The 17,161-nt window shown below is 37.8% G+C and overlaps 1 protein-coding gene across 2 annotated transcripts in view; it reads right to left on the minus strand.

Annotated features, from left to right (window-relative positions):
* Nucleotides 1-17,161, minus strand: part of mdga2a (MAM domain containing glycosylphosphatidylinositol anchor 2a) — a 151,107-nt gene that overhangs the window by 62,107 nt on the left and 71,839 nt on the right. For both annotated transcript variants that reach the window (XM_057343597.1, XM_057343595.1), the window contains 2 exons: nucleotides 14,500-14,769; nucleotides 2,938-3,267 (listed from right to left, as the gene is read on the minus strand). In XM_057343597.1, coding sequence (XP_057199580.1) covers nucleotides 2,938-3,267; nucleotides 14,500-14,769 — 600 coding nt within the window. The remainder of the gene's footprint in view (nucleotides 1-2,937; nucleotides 3,268-14,499; nucleotides 14,770-17,161) is intronic.

Raw genomic sequence — 17,161 nt, forward strand, 5'->3', positions numbered from 1 at the left:
TAAATGTATGGCAAGCCGAATTAGCTTTTAATCATTCTCAGAATATGAATTTTTGATATCAACAATTCAATTTTTACTAGTAAAAATTATAATTCTTGATATCAACAATTCAATTTTTAGTAGTAACAATTGCTGTTTTTGATATCAGTAATTACATTTTCACTAGTAAAAATGTAAATTCTTGATATCAACAATGACGTCATCACTCGCAGAAATGTACATTCATGATATCAAAAATTGAATTTCAACTAGTAAAAAACGTCATTCTTGATATCTGTAATTGCATTTTTACTAGTCAATCAAAAATTATGTTTTTTACTAGTAAGAATTGCATTTCTGATATCTGAAATAAGATTTTTAACGTGTAAGAAATGAATTAATGATATCTGAAATTGAATTTGAATGGCAGCCTATTGTGATATTTAACTAGTAAAAATAAAAAAGAATTACGTTTGTTACTAGTTGAAATTCAATTTTTGATATCAAGAATACACATTTCTGCGAGTGATGACGTCATTGTAATTCACATTTTTACTAATGAAAATGTAATAAAATAGCAATTGTTACTAGTAGAAATTCTATTCTTGATATCAATAATTTTTTTACTAGTAAAATTGAATTGTTGATGTCAAAAATTCATATCCTGAGAATGATTAAAAGCTAATTCGGCTTGCCATATAAATGTCAGTTAATATTTACTCAACCTTACAGTACACATAGCAAATGCAAGATGTAAAGAACATTGGTCCAGAAGCAATGTTTTAGTTTTGAGGTTTTTTCACACATAAAATTAAGTCAAATATGTTTGTTTAACATTTTAATTCAGGTCTACACAAGCCACATTACAACTTTTGTTATTTTCTTGTTGCTTCTGTGTTGTGTTTCAAACCTTGAAACTCCCAATTTATTGTAAATTCATGAACGAATGACACAATCACGATTAATCGCATCCAGAATAAAAATTTGTGTTTCCATAATATATGTCTGTACTGTGTGCAGTGCAGATTAATTTTGTATTTACAAAAACATACACATACATGTATATTTAGGAAATATTTCGATGTACAGTATTTATTTATAGTGACCAATAATTGAAATTATATATAAACATTTATTATTTTTTGTATTTTTCTTGAATACATGCATGTTTGCATATGTGGCTATAAATACAAAATTAATCTGGATGCAATTAATCACGATTAATCATTTGACAGCCCTAAAATGAACACAGAATCTTCCATTTTGACCCAACTATTCCTATTAAATTAGACATATTGCCTGGAGTTCGACCAGGACATTTAAGTGCAAGACGTTGTGAATTTTCCACATCAAATCCCTAATCGACTGAGCAATTTGACCAGAACAGTATTTGGATTAAGTCCAGACATCAGAAACAGCAGGGTCAGGTTGACACGATGACATGCTCTGTGAAACAGGCCGACTGAAGATGTCTCCCCTACAGCTTCAACAATGCCACAGAAACACCTGTTCCTCTAAAAATAGCCACCTGAGTGCTGCGCAGACCCTCGCCATAAAGCATCAACCCCCGCTTTACTGTACACAAAGCATCTGTACGTGGGGTGTGTCCATCTCTACGGTCCATTTCACAAGTTCAACACCATTAATAAAAGGTACACAAAAAAAAAAAAACACAGGCTCCTGCTGGGTGTGCCAAGGTATGGGGTCATCACTCATCCGGGGGGATTCTAATCTCGCTCATCCGAGAGGATTCTAATCTCTAAAAAACATTCCTGATTTAATACTGTCATATCGAAAGCTATCATGCACGTATGAAATGTGGGGTATGACAGCCTAAGAGATGATAAAGAAGGATAAATGCTGTACGGTGGAAATGAGATGTTCTTCTTCTTTGGAGATAAAGGAAAAATATATTTTCTCGAGTATAGAAGGTGAGGGGGAAAGACAGATTTATATGGAGTCAAGGTAATGAGTATGGCACCAAAAAAAAGGAGAAGGGCGGTGGATGTATTTTCCGATTGCGACTGCAGGGGGTCTGGTGGGAGAGAGATCGTAGTACGTCTGCAGGTTGATTAAGCATGACTTCTTTAGCAGACCCGAGGCAAACAAACAAACTAACATAAGATATTTTGCATAAAGAAATCATTGAGGAAATAAATTACATTATCCTTTTTGGTTGTGCAAAAAAGCAAAAACGACATTACCTGTACTTTCAAATTCGGATATTTCATGCTGATCTTTTTCACATCATTAAAATGTCATCAGTGGGACAGATTTTTGTTTTGTCGAAACTATAATGCTCTGATGTGCTGAAAAGCACATTTAGCCGGTAAGAGAATACTCGGGAAAACAATTGTGTAATTAATGACGAATGCAATCAAGCTAAAAACCATTTTAATAACACAGTACAGTAAAGAAGTTTAAAGTTCTAGTACAGTGTTGACATCACGACCACAACATTTCTTTTCTCATTTAGTCAGTAAAGCACATCTGACTTCAAGTATATTGCAATTTTATGAATTAAAACGAATAATCCATCAATCAGTACTAAACTGGTAAAAACATTCATTGGACTGATTCAATTCTCTCTGGATCCTTCAGAAGGTTTTGAATTATAAATACCACCTGGTTTCACATCGCCGCTGTCCTTCCCAAACCTCGAATGTACAAATTCGTCATTTTTCAGGAAATGGAAAAAAGTTGACAAGCACTTTAGATATTTGCAAACCCCAGACAAACATAAAGTGTGACTAACAATAACGATTTATGGCAAAAAAGAAACACCACAACATATGGAGATACAAGGTTTCAAAAGGACAGCAGCGATCTTTTATATTCTTCTAACGCAACAACACTCATACATTTTAAACTGTTGCTTATGTGTCCAAATACTCCTAGTTAGAACCTACGAGGTTAAGCAATGCAAACAGACCAAAGAACAGACAACAAGAAGCTCACCGGTGGTGGAGGAGATGTTGACATCTATACTGATCTCCGGTATGCCGCCGTTCTTAAGTGAAGCCACACAGGTGTAGGTGCCAAAGTCTGTAAACTTGAGGTCGATGATGTCAAGGTTTGTGGTTCCCGGGGCAACGTCTGGGTCAGTTTGGGTAATGACCATTCGCTCTGAGCTGCGAAGCGGACGGCCATTTTTCAGCCAGCTGAACATCAGCTCCTCGGGTGGTGTGGCCTCCACCTGACACGATATCTTCACCTCTCTGCCAATCTGGATGTTGTCGTCATTATGATAGGGGTCGGGTGTGATCCAAAACCGTCCTTTCTTCAGAGCTGTGTGGACACAATGAAAAGCGACTGATGAAACATTTAAAACAACACTTTAGAATACATATTTATGAAGGCATTTCGATTTTTCATAAACTAATATTTTACATGCTGGACATATTAGCACGTTTAGGAACTCGTCATGGTGTGTTTTATTAATCTTTTTAAACAAGACTTTTACCGCATGGTTAATGATTATTAAATTCAGCGTGCCTGTTTATATATCTAAAAGGTTTTTGCTTAATGTAATTTCGACACGGTTTACTTTCTGCTGCTTTCCCCACAATTGATCCACATGACTGCTTTTCAAATTATTATCACTGCGCCAGGCAGATAAATCATAAAAATATCCAAAGGCTATTATCTAAAGATGCTGAATTGTGAATACTGCAGAAACAAAGGTGCTCTTAAAATACACCATCATACAGTAAATAAGGTGAGAAATGAACACAGAGGAAAACACTTATATTATTTACAGTAGATAAGGAACTGTCGGGGAGTCTTGTTTAGTTATAAAAAACAGATGACTGGTTTGCAGTAGCCCAACCGTTTACACTGACATCAAGTACGGCTTTGCAACACACACTGGTTTTGTGTCCATACATTAGAAGTGAATGGGTGCCGGTGCTGTACGGTTACCAACTTTCTTCAAAATATCTACATTTGAGTTCTGCGACTTCTATACAGAAATCAATCTTACAGTCAACCTGAAACTAATTTATTTATTTAGTTACAGTATGTATTCATATTCTACCTGATCTCATTATAAATGATGTACATGTGCAAGTTCTTGTCAAGAAAAAATCAAAGACTATTTTTCAGCACCTCCCCTCCAACCACCACACATATTGAGAACACGTTTTACAATCCAGATGGATAAAGTCCCGCCCTACAATTTCTTCGAGGTAAAATGAGCTGCTAATATCGTATCGTACTGACTTTTGGAAAGACCTTTTAATGCAAGTAAACATTTTGCCCTTCCAAATCATCATCTAACACTTTCTGCAACCAGAAATCTCATAAATATTAAATTGTGTTTGTTTTGACATTTAGCGCACACCCGGCTCTCCTCTCATGAAGAGTACGGGGGCCAGAAAGACACAACTTCATTTCTTTCTCTCTTGCGGATTCCCAAGCCTCAAACTCTCCACGAGTCTAAGCATAACACTACCACACAATCTCATTTCCAAGTCATTTTTGTAAATGTTGTGCATCTGTCTCTAATAATTTATCAGTTCCTGAATTATTTAAAAACACACTTTTATGAGATCTTATTAACCAATTTAGTTACAATCTGTAACAATCTGGACCGTTAGAAAAGGATGTTTCAAGGTGGACCGTGAGCAATGACTCCATTGGAGACGCAGTGAATATTACAAGATAGAAGATAATGAAGAGCAGTAGCTTTGCAGGTGTGCTGCACACGAGGTTCAGCTCGGCAGGCTTCGCCTCATTGGTCAATTTGCGACTTAATCAATAGCGTAATATGGTAGCGGGATAGCTGCGCTCCCTTTGGTGACCCCATAAAACTTGCAGGCTGTTAATGCACGGAGTCCAGTGGTTTCACATAAGTCATTTTCAAAGAACGCTGCAGGTAAGCAATTACCAAAAGACAAGCTGTGTAATGTGTCGTGAATGTTTAGAGTCAGGTTGCTACATGCCTCGCGTTTGATGATTGTTGCTTAATCCGCTGTAATAACATCTCTTGAAATTTCAAAAAACACTTCAAATCCAAACTTTTTGCATACGTTTTTAATGAGTTTTACAACAGAATAATCTATCAAGGTGTTCCTGAGAGAAAACACAACATTCGCTCTTAACCGCTTTCACCTGTATGAAGAATTATGAAAGACTTTATCTCGACTTTATAAATTTTCATGATGCGCGCAATTAATACGTTTGCGACGTTCAAAGATTTCAGTATAGACGGTTTCAAAGTGACAACTGCGCATGCATGCATTCGTGGGCTGCAGTTAACTTCCGGTACATATTCACAAACAATAGAGTGCCTGTAGATTATTTCTCATAACAATCAAAAGAAACCGAGAAGAACCGTTACTTGGCTAAACTTGTCTCTCCAATATTTTGAATTTAGACTGTGATACCAAGCTCAACCGCTAGATGTCATGTCATGTACCATGCGGTTTCTTTAAATGTGTCAAATTGTTTATTTAATAAAATGAATATACAACAAAATTCAACAAATCGTTTATTTAATACAATTATTATACAATAAAATAATAATACAAATTTATAGTAACATAAATTCAATAAAAAATAAATAGTTATATTATTAGAACACAAACCAGAAGTTAAGGTGCGTGCACGTCCGATGAAACGGTCTATATATCTGCGGGAGAATATTGATGAATGCGTTTCAAACGATTATGGATGTGACTCTTCTTTGTGCGATATTAGAATTTGTTAGCTGTTTCCTCAGCTCAGCGCCCACCACAGATCATTGTCAACGCTCCCTTGTAGCATTATATGAAAATCAATAGCCCTTTGACTATGCCTTTAGTTGAGCTTTCATTGTGAATGGGCATGCAGTGAATGGGTGGAAAAAAGTAATTTAAAAGTCTTATGCTGATGAATAGCTTGTGCTGTACACGTTCACTTTTCTCCCAATACCTCTTTTATTCCAATACCTTATATAATCATTAGATTAATAATGGTATCTTTCAACTATTTGTCCATGTTTTACTAAATTGCATCTTTTTAGAAAGCAGTTTCAGACTACAATACTAAATATCTCAGGAAGGGTTTGTTATTAGAAAATGGAACATGGTACATAATGGTAATTTCACTAAACAATTTTCTTTCGTAATAAAAAACAACAACTGTAATCCGATTATCATTTTTGTAGCCCAGGCAGAATCAAGACAATCCAGATGTTCATTGAAATACTCAATACAGAACCATACAAAAAAGATCCCTACTACAGCCGTGGAAAAAATGAAGAGACCATTCCAAATTTTCATTTAATATTGTGGCCATTCCAGTCCAGTGTCTGTAGAATTTCAACAAAATCCAACCTTAGGAGTGACAAAGTCATCCAACAGCAATGTGAAAGGCTAACAGCATGACAAGACACCTGAAAACTGATAAAAATCCAGGTTATCACATAAAAAAACGTTTGAACTGATCATATACTGTAACAGCACCGGTCTGCTAACAGTTACTGCCTTGCACTCATCAAAAGGAATTGAGTTCCCTAATGCCCGTTTTGCTACTTAGCGGAGGAATAAGTCAAGTTACGTGTTGTACGAGACAGCACATTTCGGCCCTGTCTAATTTATAAACAGCTTTATGGCAGCATTTGCTCATTATCTAGCGGAATTGACTGGAATCAAGAAACGGCTAGACAAAGATTTCACAAACGTGCCCTGACATTCACCGTATTCATGCATTGCATAGCTCTAGACAATGCAAAGCAGGCACAGCAATTGGAAAAAGAACACAATTTGCATATCAGAAATAAGACCATCGTACAGGGCCGGGGGCTTTTAGAAGCATCTCAACATGTCTGTTTTGATTGCTTGGGGGAGTGCGGCCCAAACGTTGGATGATATCTCGTGCGTAAATAATTAAAAAGACGCGTTTCAATGGCAGAATGCAGGCTCAGCAATACCTTCCCTTCCATCATGGCTTCGCAACATCTCCCTGCAGCTAATAAATATCTTATAAAGCACAATTCTGGTTATTTTGCAGTTATCTGCAGAGCAGACCCCGCAACGTTGGGCACAATCTGCTGAAAAAGCTCCGTTCTCGTAGTGACAAGGCTGGATATTTGAGTGATGGCTGGAGAGGGGTGGGGCGTGTTTTATTGATGATGCTGCCAGCGGGTGGTGGAACAAAGCTGTCAGGAAAGGCTTTACTCAGGGATGGATGTCCGGTCACTCCCACATCGGTGCTGAGTGACGTCTCATTACAGCTCTCTCATCAGACCCGGCTTGCCCTCGAGTAATCTTTGATCTGGGTAATGGCTGAGTAAGCTTTTGGGAAAAATAGGCTTTATTTCTGAGCTGTATCCACAGGGAACCAGGTGAAGGTAGTAGGTGCACTCAGCTTTACTCAGTCGGGACATAAACAGTATTATTTTGTTCTTTTCTTCTTTCACTTGAAATGAACAGTCCAGTCGCTCTTTAAATCCACATGAAATCAAAACGGACCCTATTTACTTGGTTATCTCACATTACTAGTTTTGCGGTGTTTTGCAGTACTCATCTGTACCACACAAAGTCTTTGTAATCTTTAATAGAAATCTTAACTGTATTGCCTTAATCTCTACTTCCGCTCTGATGACGGTAGTTTGACGGCTTTAGCAGATCATCTACCCCTGCCTTCCAACTGTCAATCTGCTGCCAGTTCGTTTTCTAAACGAAACACCCGCTTTCTCGATCCAATCAATTCACAAGCCACACCCTGGATTTTTCTCATTTGATCTTCAGTTTCACCATCACAATACTGGAAATACATCACAATACTCAAGTCGATGGCAACGTTAGGTTCACGCGGACTTTAATAAAAGCTTTTTTACCTCATGGGAGCCATCAGGCTGAGATCACATGACCAACTTTATCAACCCCTGTTAGTGAACACTTAAGAGCATTTCTATGTTTCTTTCCGTATCATTAATAATTGAAGAAATATATTTTGTGTGATGCACATGCACCAATATGTCATTTTAAACCCAACATGACTTCCAAATCTTCCAATGCAATAAATACCATTATTTACTAAAGGTGCCTTTAAAAGTCAACAGTAATACACTGTCATTTTTGCAGTCTTAAATTTTAAATAATTTTAACTTACTATTTAAATTTTTGACCAGTTGCTGTAACTTACTTTGATAAGTTGATGTACAGTACAAAGATTTACATTTTAAATATTTACATTCATAGCTAAAAATTGAAGGCAGAAAAAATACAGTATATTAATATGTACATTTAACATATGTATATTTACATAAATATATTTCTAATTAGGGCTGTTTGTGGCCAAAAGAATTCATGGTAACTATATTATCACAAAATCTATTTAAAGGTGCTGTGTGTAATTTTTTTGGAGGATTTACTGACAGAAATGCAATATAATATACACAACTAAGTAACTAAGTTGTATAAAGACCTTACATAATGAAGCGTTGTTGTTTCTACAGTAGCCCTTAATGGACAAACTGCTTTACAGAGTGCGTTTTGTAAATACGTTATTTCCTCCGGCATAGAAGCGAAAATGTGACGACATCTTAGTCCCGGTTGAGATGCTGCTAAATTTCATACACTGGACCTTTAAGTGTTTTAATGAACAAATAATGCTATCATTTTTAATCTGTTTTTTTGTGTTTTCTTGGCCAACAAATCACACTTAAAATTTGAGTGTAAGGATTGGAAAGAGATTTTGTAACCATTGTGGTTCTTAAGGCAAAACTTTAAACAGGTGTTGAATTATTAACAATATTATCCTATGCGAAGAATGACCACGGTATCGATAATCATGGCTTTGATATCAAGATTATTTTTAATTCTAATATATTGTGACATCTCTACTCATAATATTTGCTGCAACCTTACTGGTTCATCTTAACAGAGTATAAAAATGTACAACATCTGCTACCCTCATCCATAAACCAAACCTCAAAGCTATGGCTTTCTTACCCATAAGTGACTGGGGAAACAAATGTACCCCTTCACCTCATCCACGGCCCCAGCTGGCTACACATGCTCTTTTCCCACAGCTGGAGAAAAGGTCACATTTCAAATGACCAGTACAGCTGCTATCACACAGCTTTGTACAAGCAGCCAGTAAAGTGTGTTGGGATTACCCAACTTCCAAACTTCCCATGTAATATCATTTTCCTTCAAATCCCTTGCTTATTTTGCCCAACAAATGAGATTCTGCCATCTGTGCAGCAAAAAAGCTACGCCGCCCGATCTTGTAACGTTCCATCTGAAAACTTTATATTATGAAACCGTCCTCTATCTATCAAGCTAGAGAAAAGACTTATCATCGCTATTTTCCGTCCAATAGTATTGAATGCATCCATACGAAAAGCGTATAAAAACCTAAATAGGCAATGCTGCTAGGGGAGAAACCTTTAATGGCCACAAGTGAGCCATAAAGTTGATATTGCAACATTCATGTTTTCCACATGATGTACTAGAAAATGAGTTGCTCGCTTCCAAAGGCAGGCGATTTATCAAGCAAACAGCACAGCAAGGTGAACAGAATTGTGGGAAGTACATTTTGTTGTTGCGAGTTTTTGGCAGTTTCTTTGGGTCAATTAATGCAACAAAATACCCTGAAAGGGGTAAAAGGACTTTGGATTGTTAGGTTAAAAAAAATTGTTAGGTTTGCAAAAAAAACCCTGCATGTCCAATGAACTAAAAATGTTTGTTTGCATTAGTGCATTAATGCATTAGTGATTTAATGTACAATAATAGGAAAGGCTGAAAAAAAAGTCCCTAAGTCACTAGAATATCTGCATGTGCAAAAAAAGCATTTAGCGTTAATGTGTTTCAATAATGAACTGCCCTTTATTGTGGCATTGTGGAAATACTATACATTGTAAACAACTAATACAATTATAGCATAACTAATAATATGATACAAATTATAAAACTATATTACTAGTAGGGCGGTCAAACGTTAAATCGCGATTAATTGCATCCAGAATAAAAGTTTGTGCTTATATAATATGTCTGTGTACTGTGCATATTAATTTTGTATTCATAAACACATACACATACATGTGAAATTTGTATTTATATTTAACAACAATTTAAATTATATATAAATGTAGAGAATTTAGCATAAGCCAAATGGTCGGAGTCATTGAAAGAAGAGCCATCAACCCCCCTTCACTCCCCTTTCTCCTGGTTTCTTGATACCATCACCAAAAGACCAGAGTCAAAACCTCTCACTGAGAGTTTTGATAACCTTTTGTTTCTCTGTGGGATATTTTACGACTCCTAAGCTTCAAAGCAGAGGGGAGAAGTCTCTCTGTCTAATTTGAAACTTAACATCTGAGGCTAACCAGAGAAACTTCTCTGACAAATAGGAACTTGTGTGATTCAACTGTCCTTTTCTATAAATATATCTAAATATCTAGGTTATATGTTGTCGCTCTTGCCATTTTTAAGTAATCTGTAATTGTTAAATAGGCAAGTTAATTCAGGCTTTGTTTGTATTCGTACCTCCAAATGAATCATGTCTTGATGCAATACGCCCTTTTCAAATGATGTCACGCATCTTCCGTTCTGCCGCGAAGCAGTGTATCATTACTTCCGCTAGCACTCCAGTTCATAAGGTGGCAGTAATGCACCTATAAGCTGATTTGCCAACCGCCAGTAAAACTCAAGAAGAAGAACTTACTTCCGCTAGCGCCTCAGAATGGAGTTTACCAAGTGGCTTGCACATCTGCCACAAATACGTCTAGATGATGTACAACGTCTTGCAGACAAATTTTCGCTAACGACAAGATAAAAGCTAGAGAAAGGATACAAATTCTTCGTTGAACAGTACCTGTTTGATTATGAAGGTAAGTGTTTTGTTTTCTTTTTGTGTTAGCGAAGGTGCTAGGATAAGTACTTGAATACGTGTTCTGTCAGTTTTTTTTCTCACTGTTGTTGAAGTCCAGCACGACGGCAAAACGGAAGTTCTTCTTCTTCTTCTTCTTCTTGTTTGTTGCAAGACGGATGTTATGATACACTGCTTTGCAAAAAGGCAGAAGTTAAGTGACGTCATTGTGAAAAGGGCGTATTCAAACCTAGCATATTTGATATATAAATGTTTGTCTTTACAATTCCTCCTTGTTTATATATATTGTGTGACCATAGAACATTCTCTTTTCATTATGTTATAATTTGGAATGGTATTTTGTAAAGTTGCCAGGAGGTCATAAAGATGCAAAGTAGCTGTTGAGTGGACAAAGAACCTCTTCCCTGCTCAACTCTGATTGGTCGATTCAAACTCAGGTGGGCCTGCCCTCTCGTGAGTTTAAATATCGAGCCTGCTCTGAAAACCTCGCTTCTCTTCCGGCTTCGTCTCTTCCTCTCGTCTCTTCGGAGACTGCCCTTTTCCCCCCACTGGGAGAAAAGAAGGAACAATGGACTTCTACTGCCACGTGGTTAAGCCAAGCGGCCGATCACGAGGCCCGCAACTTTCTGCAGGACTGCCTTCTGAAACCTTTTGAACAATTCCATCTCTACACGCGCATACAGATATCGGTCCAGCACAGAGCTTGCAAGTATCCGTTTCTATTTATAGAATAGCTGCGTTAAGTCTGTGCCTCTTTGTTAAAGATGATTTTTATTGGTGTTCAGAAATCACTGCCATGCCCTCTCTCTCTCTCTCTCTCTCTCTCTTTCTTTCTCTCTCCGCGCTTCCCAGCGCGGTTGGTGTTCAGAAATCGCTGCCATGCCCCCTCTCTCTCTCTCTCTTTCTTTCTCTCTCCGCGTTTCCCAGCGCATTTGTGTTTCATGTATTTCTTTGTTTTATGCGATCGTCATTGTTTTTGTTTACCATGTAGAGAAGAGTTTAATAAACAACCATATATATTCATCTGTGATGGGTTTTCAGTATTCACGCTCACAAGCTTGGTCCCTTCTACTGTGTTTCGATTCGCTACCTTTGCTCTAAATCCTGTTTGGTAAAGTCACGTTACTTATGGCCATGAGATAATGTAAAGTATATAATATCATTGAGGCATTCGCTGGACAAATGCATACAAGTATTGTTATGCTTTATATTACTAATCAGAGAGCGTAAAATATGTATATTTGATCACGATTATTATACGTATTTTCCTTTGAGCTAAACTAATTCCTTGACTGAAATGGATGTTTTAAATAACTCATTTCATGGATGTGATCTTGAAAGATCTGGTGGAGAACCATATTTGGTGAGCTTTGCTCATCAATATAATAACGTTAGCTAAAACCGCTACATAAATGTTTATTAATTTTTATATTTTTGTCAATATGTATGTTTTTATAAATACAAAATTAATATGCGCAGTACACAGGCATATATTAAACACAAACTTTTATTCTGGATGCAATTAATCACAACAAATCGTTTGACGGCCTTGAATACTACAAATAATTATTTTTTTCAGTTAGATTTTTTCTTACATAATGACATTAAGAAACTAGTAACAGACACAAGTCAAACACAGCTGTAGAAAAACAAGGTTGACATTTTGCATCTAAAATTAAAAACTGTCAATGCAAGTAGGAGTGGATTTGGGGTTGGGGTAGCTATGTATTTCAGATTTTGCAAAAACGTATGTTTTCTCATGAGCTTAAATCGAGTATTTCAGTTTAAAGCCACACAAACACTTGCAAGACAGGCAACAAAACAGAAAAAACTGATGGCTCATCAAACATACCAGCAATATAATAAAGTTCATCTGCTCACTGAAAGCATGCATATGTCTCCATAACCATTACTACATCTTTCAAAAATAGGTTTCTAAAAATGCTGACTACAAACTAAACTGCCTTTTATTGTAGATGAAAATACAGGGTCATTTGTGTTATATAGTGTAGCACAAAAATGATGTATATGACAAAAGTGAAATAGTAAAGTAGTAATAGTAAAGATAAATAGTAAAGGTAAAGTAACATTTATTTATTTATTAGAAAAACACATATGGAATATTTCCCAAGTAGCAAATAATCTTTTAAAAATGACATTTTCCAAAAGAAAACATTTAAACTTCATCATTTTAATATTTTATCCAATACTTTATATGAAGATATGCATGACAGGCATGAAAATACCCTGCATAACAGTAATGACCCATTTACACATGGCAGATTTCTCTATTTTTGCATGATCCTCCTCCCCTCTCCTGTCTGCCTCACCAAGATGATCCTCCGCACTGGCAAGACATCTGCCTCGCCTCTTACCCTCCAGTCTCACGCAGACACCTGGCCTCATAAAAATGTGCAATCTCACTGTGTTCCCCAGCGCCGGTGAGTTGACAGACAGAAAGGGATTCACACTGAAAGCTGGACCTCCAGATGTGCAAACCGCTTTATGTGCACACTGGGGATCAGACTGGAGAAGGAGTGAAAGAAGCTACAGCAGCTGCTCCGACTGGGGAATGTAAAGCTCCTTCAGAAAGCGACCCACACACACAGAGGCCAGAAAAGCAAATCCTCTCCGTGTAACTCTGTTCTTTTGGCATGCTGTATTATGCGAATATCATAAAAATTCATTATGCTAGGTAATGATGTTGGCTGGAAAATACCAGCGCAACACAGAGCATGGTTGAGTCTCGAAACGTTAAGCAAACTTTTGGCAAACGTTTTAACCTTGTCTGGTGTTTGGTCCAGCTTTCAATGTTTACGAAAAAACTATGATTGGTTTTTAACCTTGGAAATTCATATCACTGTCATTTTTTTTTTTTTACAAAAAACAACAGTACTTTTTTCATAAATGTATGTCTGTATTGATTCACAAACCAAATAATGCTGTGGGTCTGCTTTAACTTTATCCACTTGCGAAAGGCTTTCCACGTGACGTTCCCATTTAGACAGAGTATCAGCAAGGTCAGGGACAGATGTTTGGAGATGTGGTCTGGCTCACAATTGACCAAGCGAAAAATGTTCAGGTCTGGCCTTTGTGCAGGCAGTCGAGTTCTTCCACATCAGACTCGCTACACCATTTCTTTACAGGCATCGCCATGTGCACTGAGGCATTGTCATGCCAAAGCAGAAAAGTTACGCCCTATCCTACTACAAAAATGTTTGTCTAAGAAGATTGCACGGCAGTACGCTTCATTAACTAGAAGAGACAAAGCCTTTCATTAGTAGGGGGTGTCGACATACTTTTATATCTGAACGGTTAAGGCATCTTTGTCCTTTGACAACAGCTATGAACCACAATTCCATGTTTTTTTACGATGCATTGCAGCAATGTGCACCCATCAATTCACTGCCATTATGCATAATTGCACGCTGCATTCATGCATATATTGTCAAGATGTTTATTAGCCACAAGTATTGTCATTTTGCTCCCATGATAATCATTAAGTAATTCATTATGCTTTGATAATTCGTGATAAGCTCTGGAAAATGCTGACAGCCAATCGTGGGGGATGCAAAACTTTATTCTGAGCTCCAACAATAAAACAGCGGGTGTTCCCTTCACTGATGACTCTTGAAATTGACGGCAACACAGCTTGATGCATCAAACATGACTAAAAAGCCTCATGGCCGTTCTTCTCACCTCTGACAAGAATGTTGGTGGATTTCTTCGCGGGATTGCCCACGTTGTTACTGGCCACGCAGCTGTAAACGCCAGCATCTTCAATAGTGATGGCTGGTATGGTGAGGGTTCCTCCATTGAGCACGCTCTTTTTTGGCAGCTCTTCACCGTTCCGTACCCACGACAGGGTTGGGTTGGGCTCCCCTCCGGAGATAATGCAGACCAGTGTCACCGTCTGGCCAGGGTTGGCCACAATGGGGTCTTCCACCAGTAGCTTAATAGTTGGGGAAGCTGGGACAAAAACAGGCAAAGTTTCAGATGAGAACTATTTCTTCCCCCAGACTTCTGGGAACTGACAATGTATCACTGTGACTCATGAATATTAATTACGTATGGTTTTTATATAGAGGTAGAGCCCGGGCCATGTGAATTTTAGAGATGACCCTGCTTGGACCTAATGGGGTAATAAATCAAAGGAAATCACATAAGTAGATGCAGGCATACATTATCACTACATGACAGCTGATTTTAAAGGAAATGAAAACAGTTTACGTACAAATTTGTTAACAAGAAACACCAGAGGCATGATGGGTTCTAAAAGGTTCTTTGACAGGCTGTATGGTTCCATCCACAGAACCTTTCTATTGCACAAAAGGTTCTTTGTAGTGGAAAATGGTTCTACTGTATAAAAATGTAAGACAGAGAAAATGTTCTTTAAGAACCCTAACTGAAAGGTTCTTTGAAGAACCAAACATGGTTCTTCCACAGTATTGATGTGAGAAACCTTTTATAAAGACTGTCAGGATTATTAAATTTGTCTGATGATTAACTGCCTAATAAATAATTGAGATTATGGCGATTAATCGTCTGTTTTATGGCTCTGACAATTATTATGATTAATTGTCGTACAAATTGTCAAATATTTCTGTGTGCCTCATTTTTTTACATAATTGACACAAATGATCGTAATTATTTTATTTACAGGTCTAGTGTGTAATTTTTTGGAGGATCTATTGACAGAAATGCAATCCTCAGAGGTGTATAAAGACCTTACATATAATGAAGCGTTATGTTTTTTTACCTTAGAATGAGTTATTTCTATCTACATACACCGCGTGTGGGGTTAGGGGAGGTGCTTTTTTCTAAGAATCGTACGTTTGAGTACGATTCACATCATGTGATTTCATACGAATTAGCCACCTCGTACAATAGTTACGAATTCCTGTTAGATCATTTTGGGTTATCTTTAAAAACTGCGGTTAGGTCAAATAATCAGGTCAGACTATCACTAATAATTGTGGCAGCCCTAACAGCCCCTTTATTTTTACAGTGTAGTGCATTTACACAAAAAATTAAAATATTTTCTTTCTCACAGTATAGACCCAAAAAGATGTGTTACTCTGTCCCATAATGCACCAGGTGACCACATCCAATCTACCAACTCACATCCCACACAATCAAAGCCTTCCCTCAACCGCTCCTCCCAAAGCAAAACCAGCATGCTGTGCTGTAAAGGCCTTCGAGTTGGCAAAGCAATCAGTCAAGGCACTGGATTTTGCAGCGATCATCATCATCAACCAACATGTTGCCAGAAATACGCTGAGAGACAGAAAAAGCGAGAGAGAAGGATGGCTCGAGAAAAAAACGAGAGTGGGGGGAGTGTGAGGAGAAGATAGAAAAACAGAGACGGCCAGAGGAAAAGGTCTGCAGACTCTTTTCATTCTCTAATGGAATCCGTAAAGGTCAGGTCTTCGCTGCGGTAGCAAGCGAGGCCCACAGAGACAGATAAGAAGTGAGGGGAGCCAGCGGGCCATTTCCTTAAGAATATGGTTTTGCCATGAACTGAATTAACTGCGAGGCCGGCGGTGGAAACATCAGCCTCGGGCAGTTTCTCCAGCCATCAACCACAGAAAAGGAAAAGTACGAGGCAGGTCTTTAAACGTGATGGACATAACATACGCAATAACACATGCACTACTCAAAGCTTGTTGATTATCAGACCACACAGCACTTGTCGTGATAAAAGCCTTAGGGCACTTTACTTTTAAATTGCCGGGCGGCTCGAATAAAGAGGGAGGTCTATAATAACAGACAACGTGATAGATGGTGTAGAGACTTGGCATAGGCCAAATGGTCGGAAACATGATAAGAAGAGCCATAAACCCCCTCCACTCTCTTTTGGTCTTTTGATATCAAGAAACTAGGAAGGAGTCAGACCTGGCTCCAGGGGGTCCTAGATTTAGGTTGGTTCTTCGGTTTTTGTTTGTAACCCTTTTGTTTCTCCGTAGGATATTTACGACTAAGCTTCAAAGCAGAGGTGAGAAGTAGGGCTGCACGATATATCAGAAAATGATCGTTATCTCGATAATAGTATATGCGATATCCATATCGCAGAGAGTTGCGATAAATTAAATTTGTTTCATGTGTCAATCATTTGTGTGTTGCATGCTTAGATTGTCCAAATTGGACCAATCAGAAGGGGCATTACTATCTTTATACCCGCCAAGTAGGTGCTATTATACTATTGGCTAGATCTCGGGCCCAAAGGTGAACCTAGCGGCTCAAAGCAGAGAGCGGAAAATAAATATGGCAGGAATAAAGACGAGCGAGGAAAATGACAGTGACGAACTTGTGCGTAAAAAGAACGGTACGTTACGTCTGAAATATGGCAATAATTTGCAGG

This window comes from Triplophysa rosa, linkage group LG10 (genome assembly GCF_024868665.1).
Source record: "Triplophysa rosa linkage group LG10, Trosa_1v2, whole genome shotgun sequence".
NCBI lineage: Eukaryota > Metazoa > Chordata > Actinopteri > Cypriniformes > Nemacheilidae > Triplophysa > Triplophysa rosa.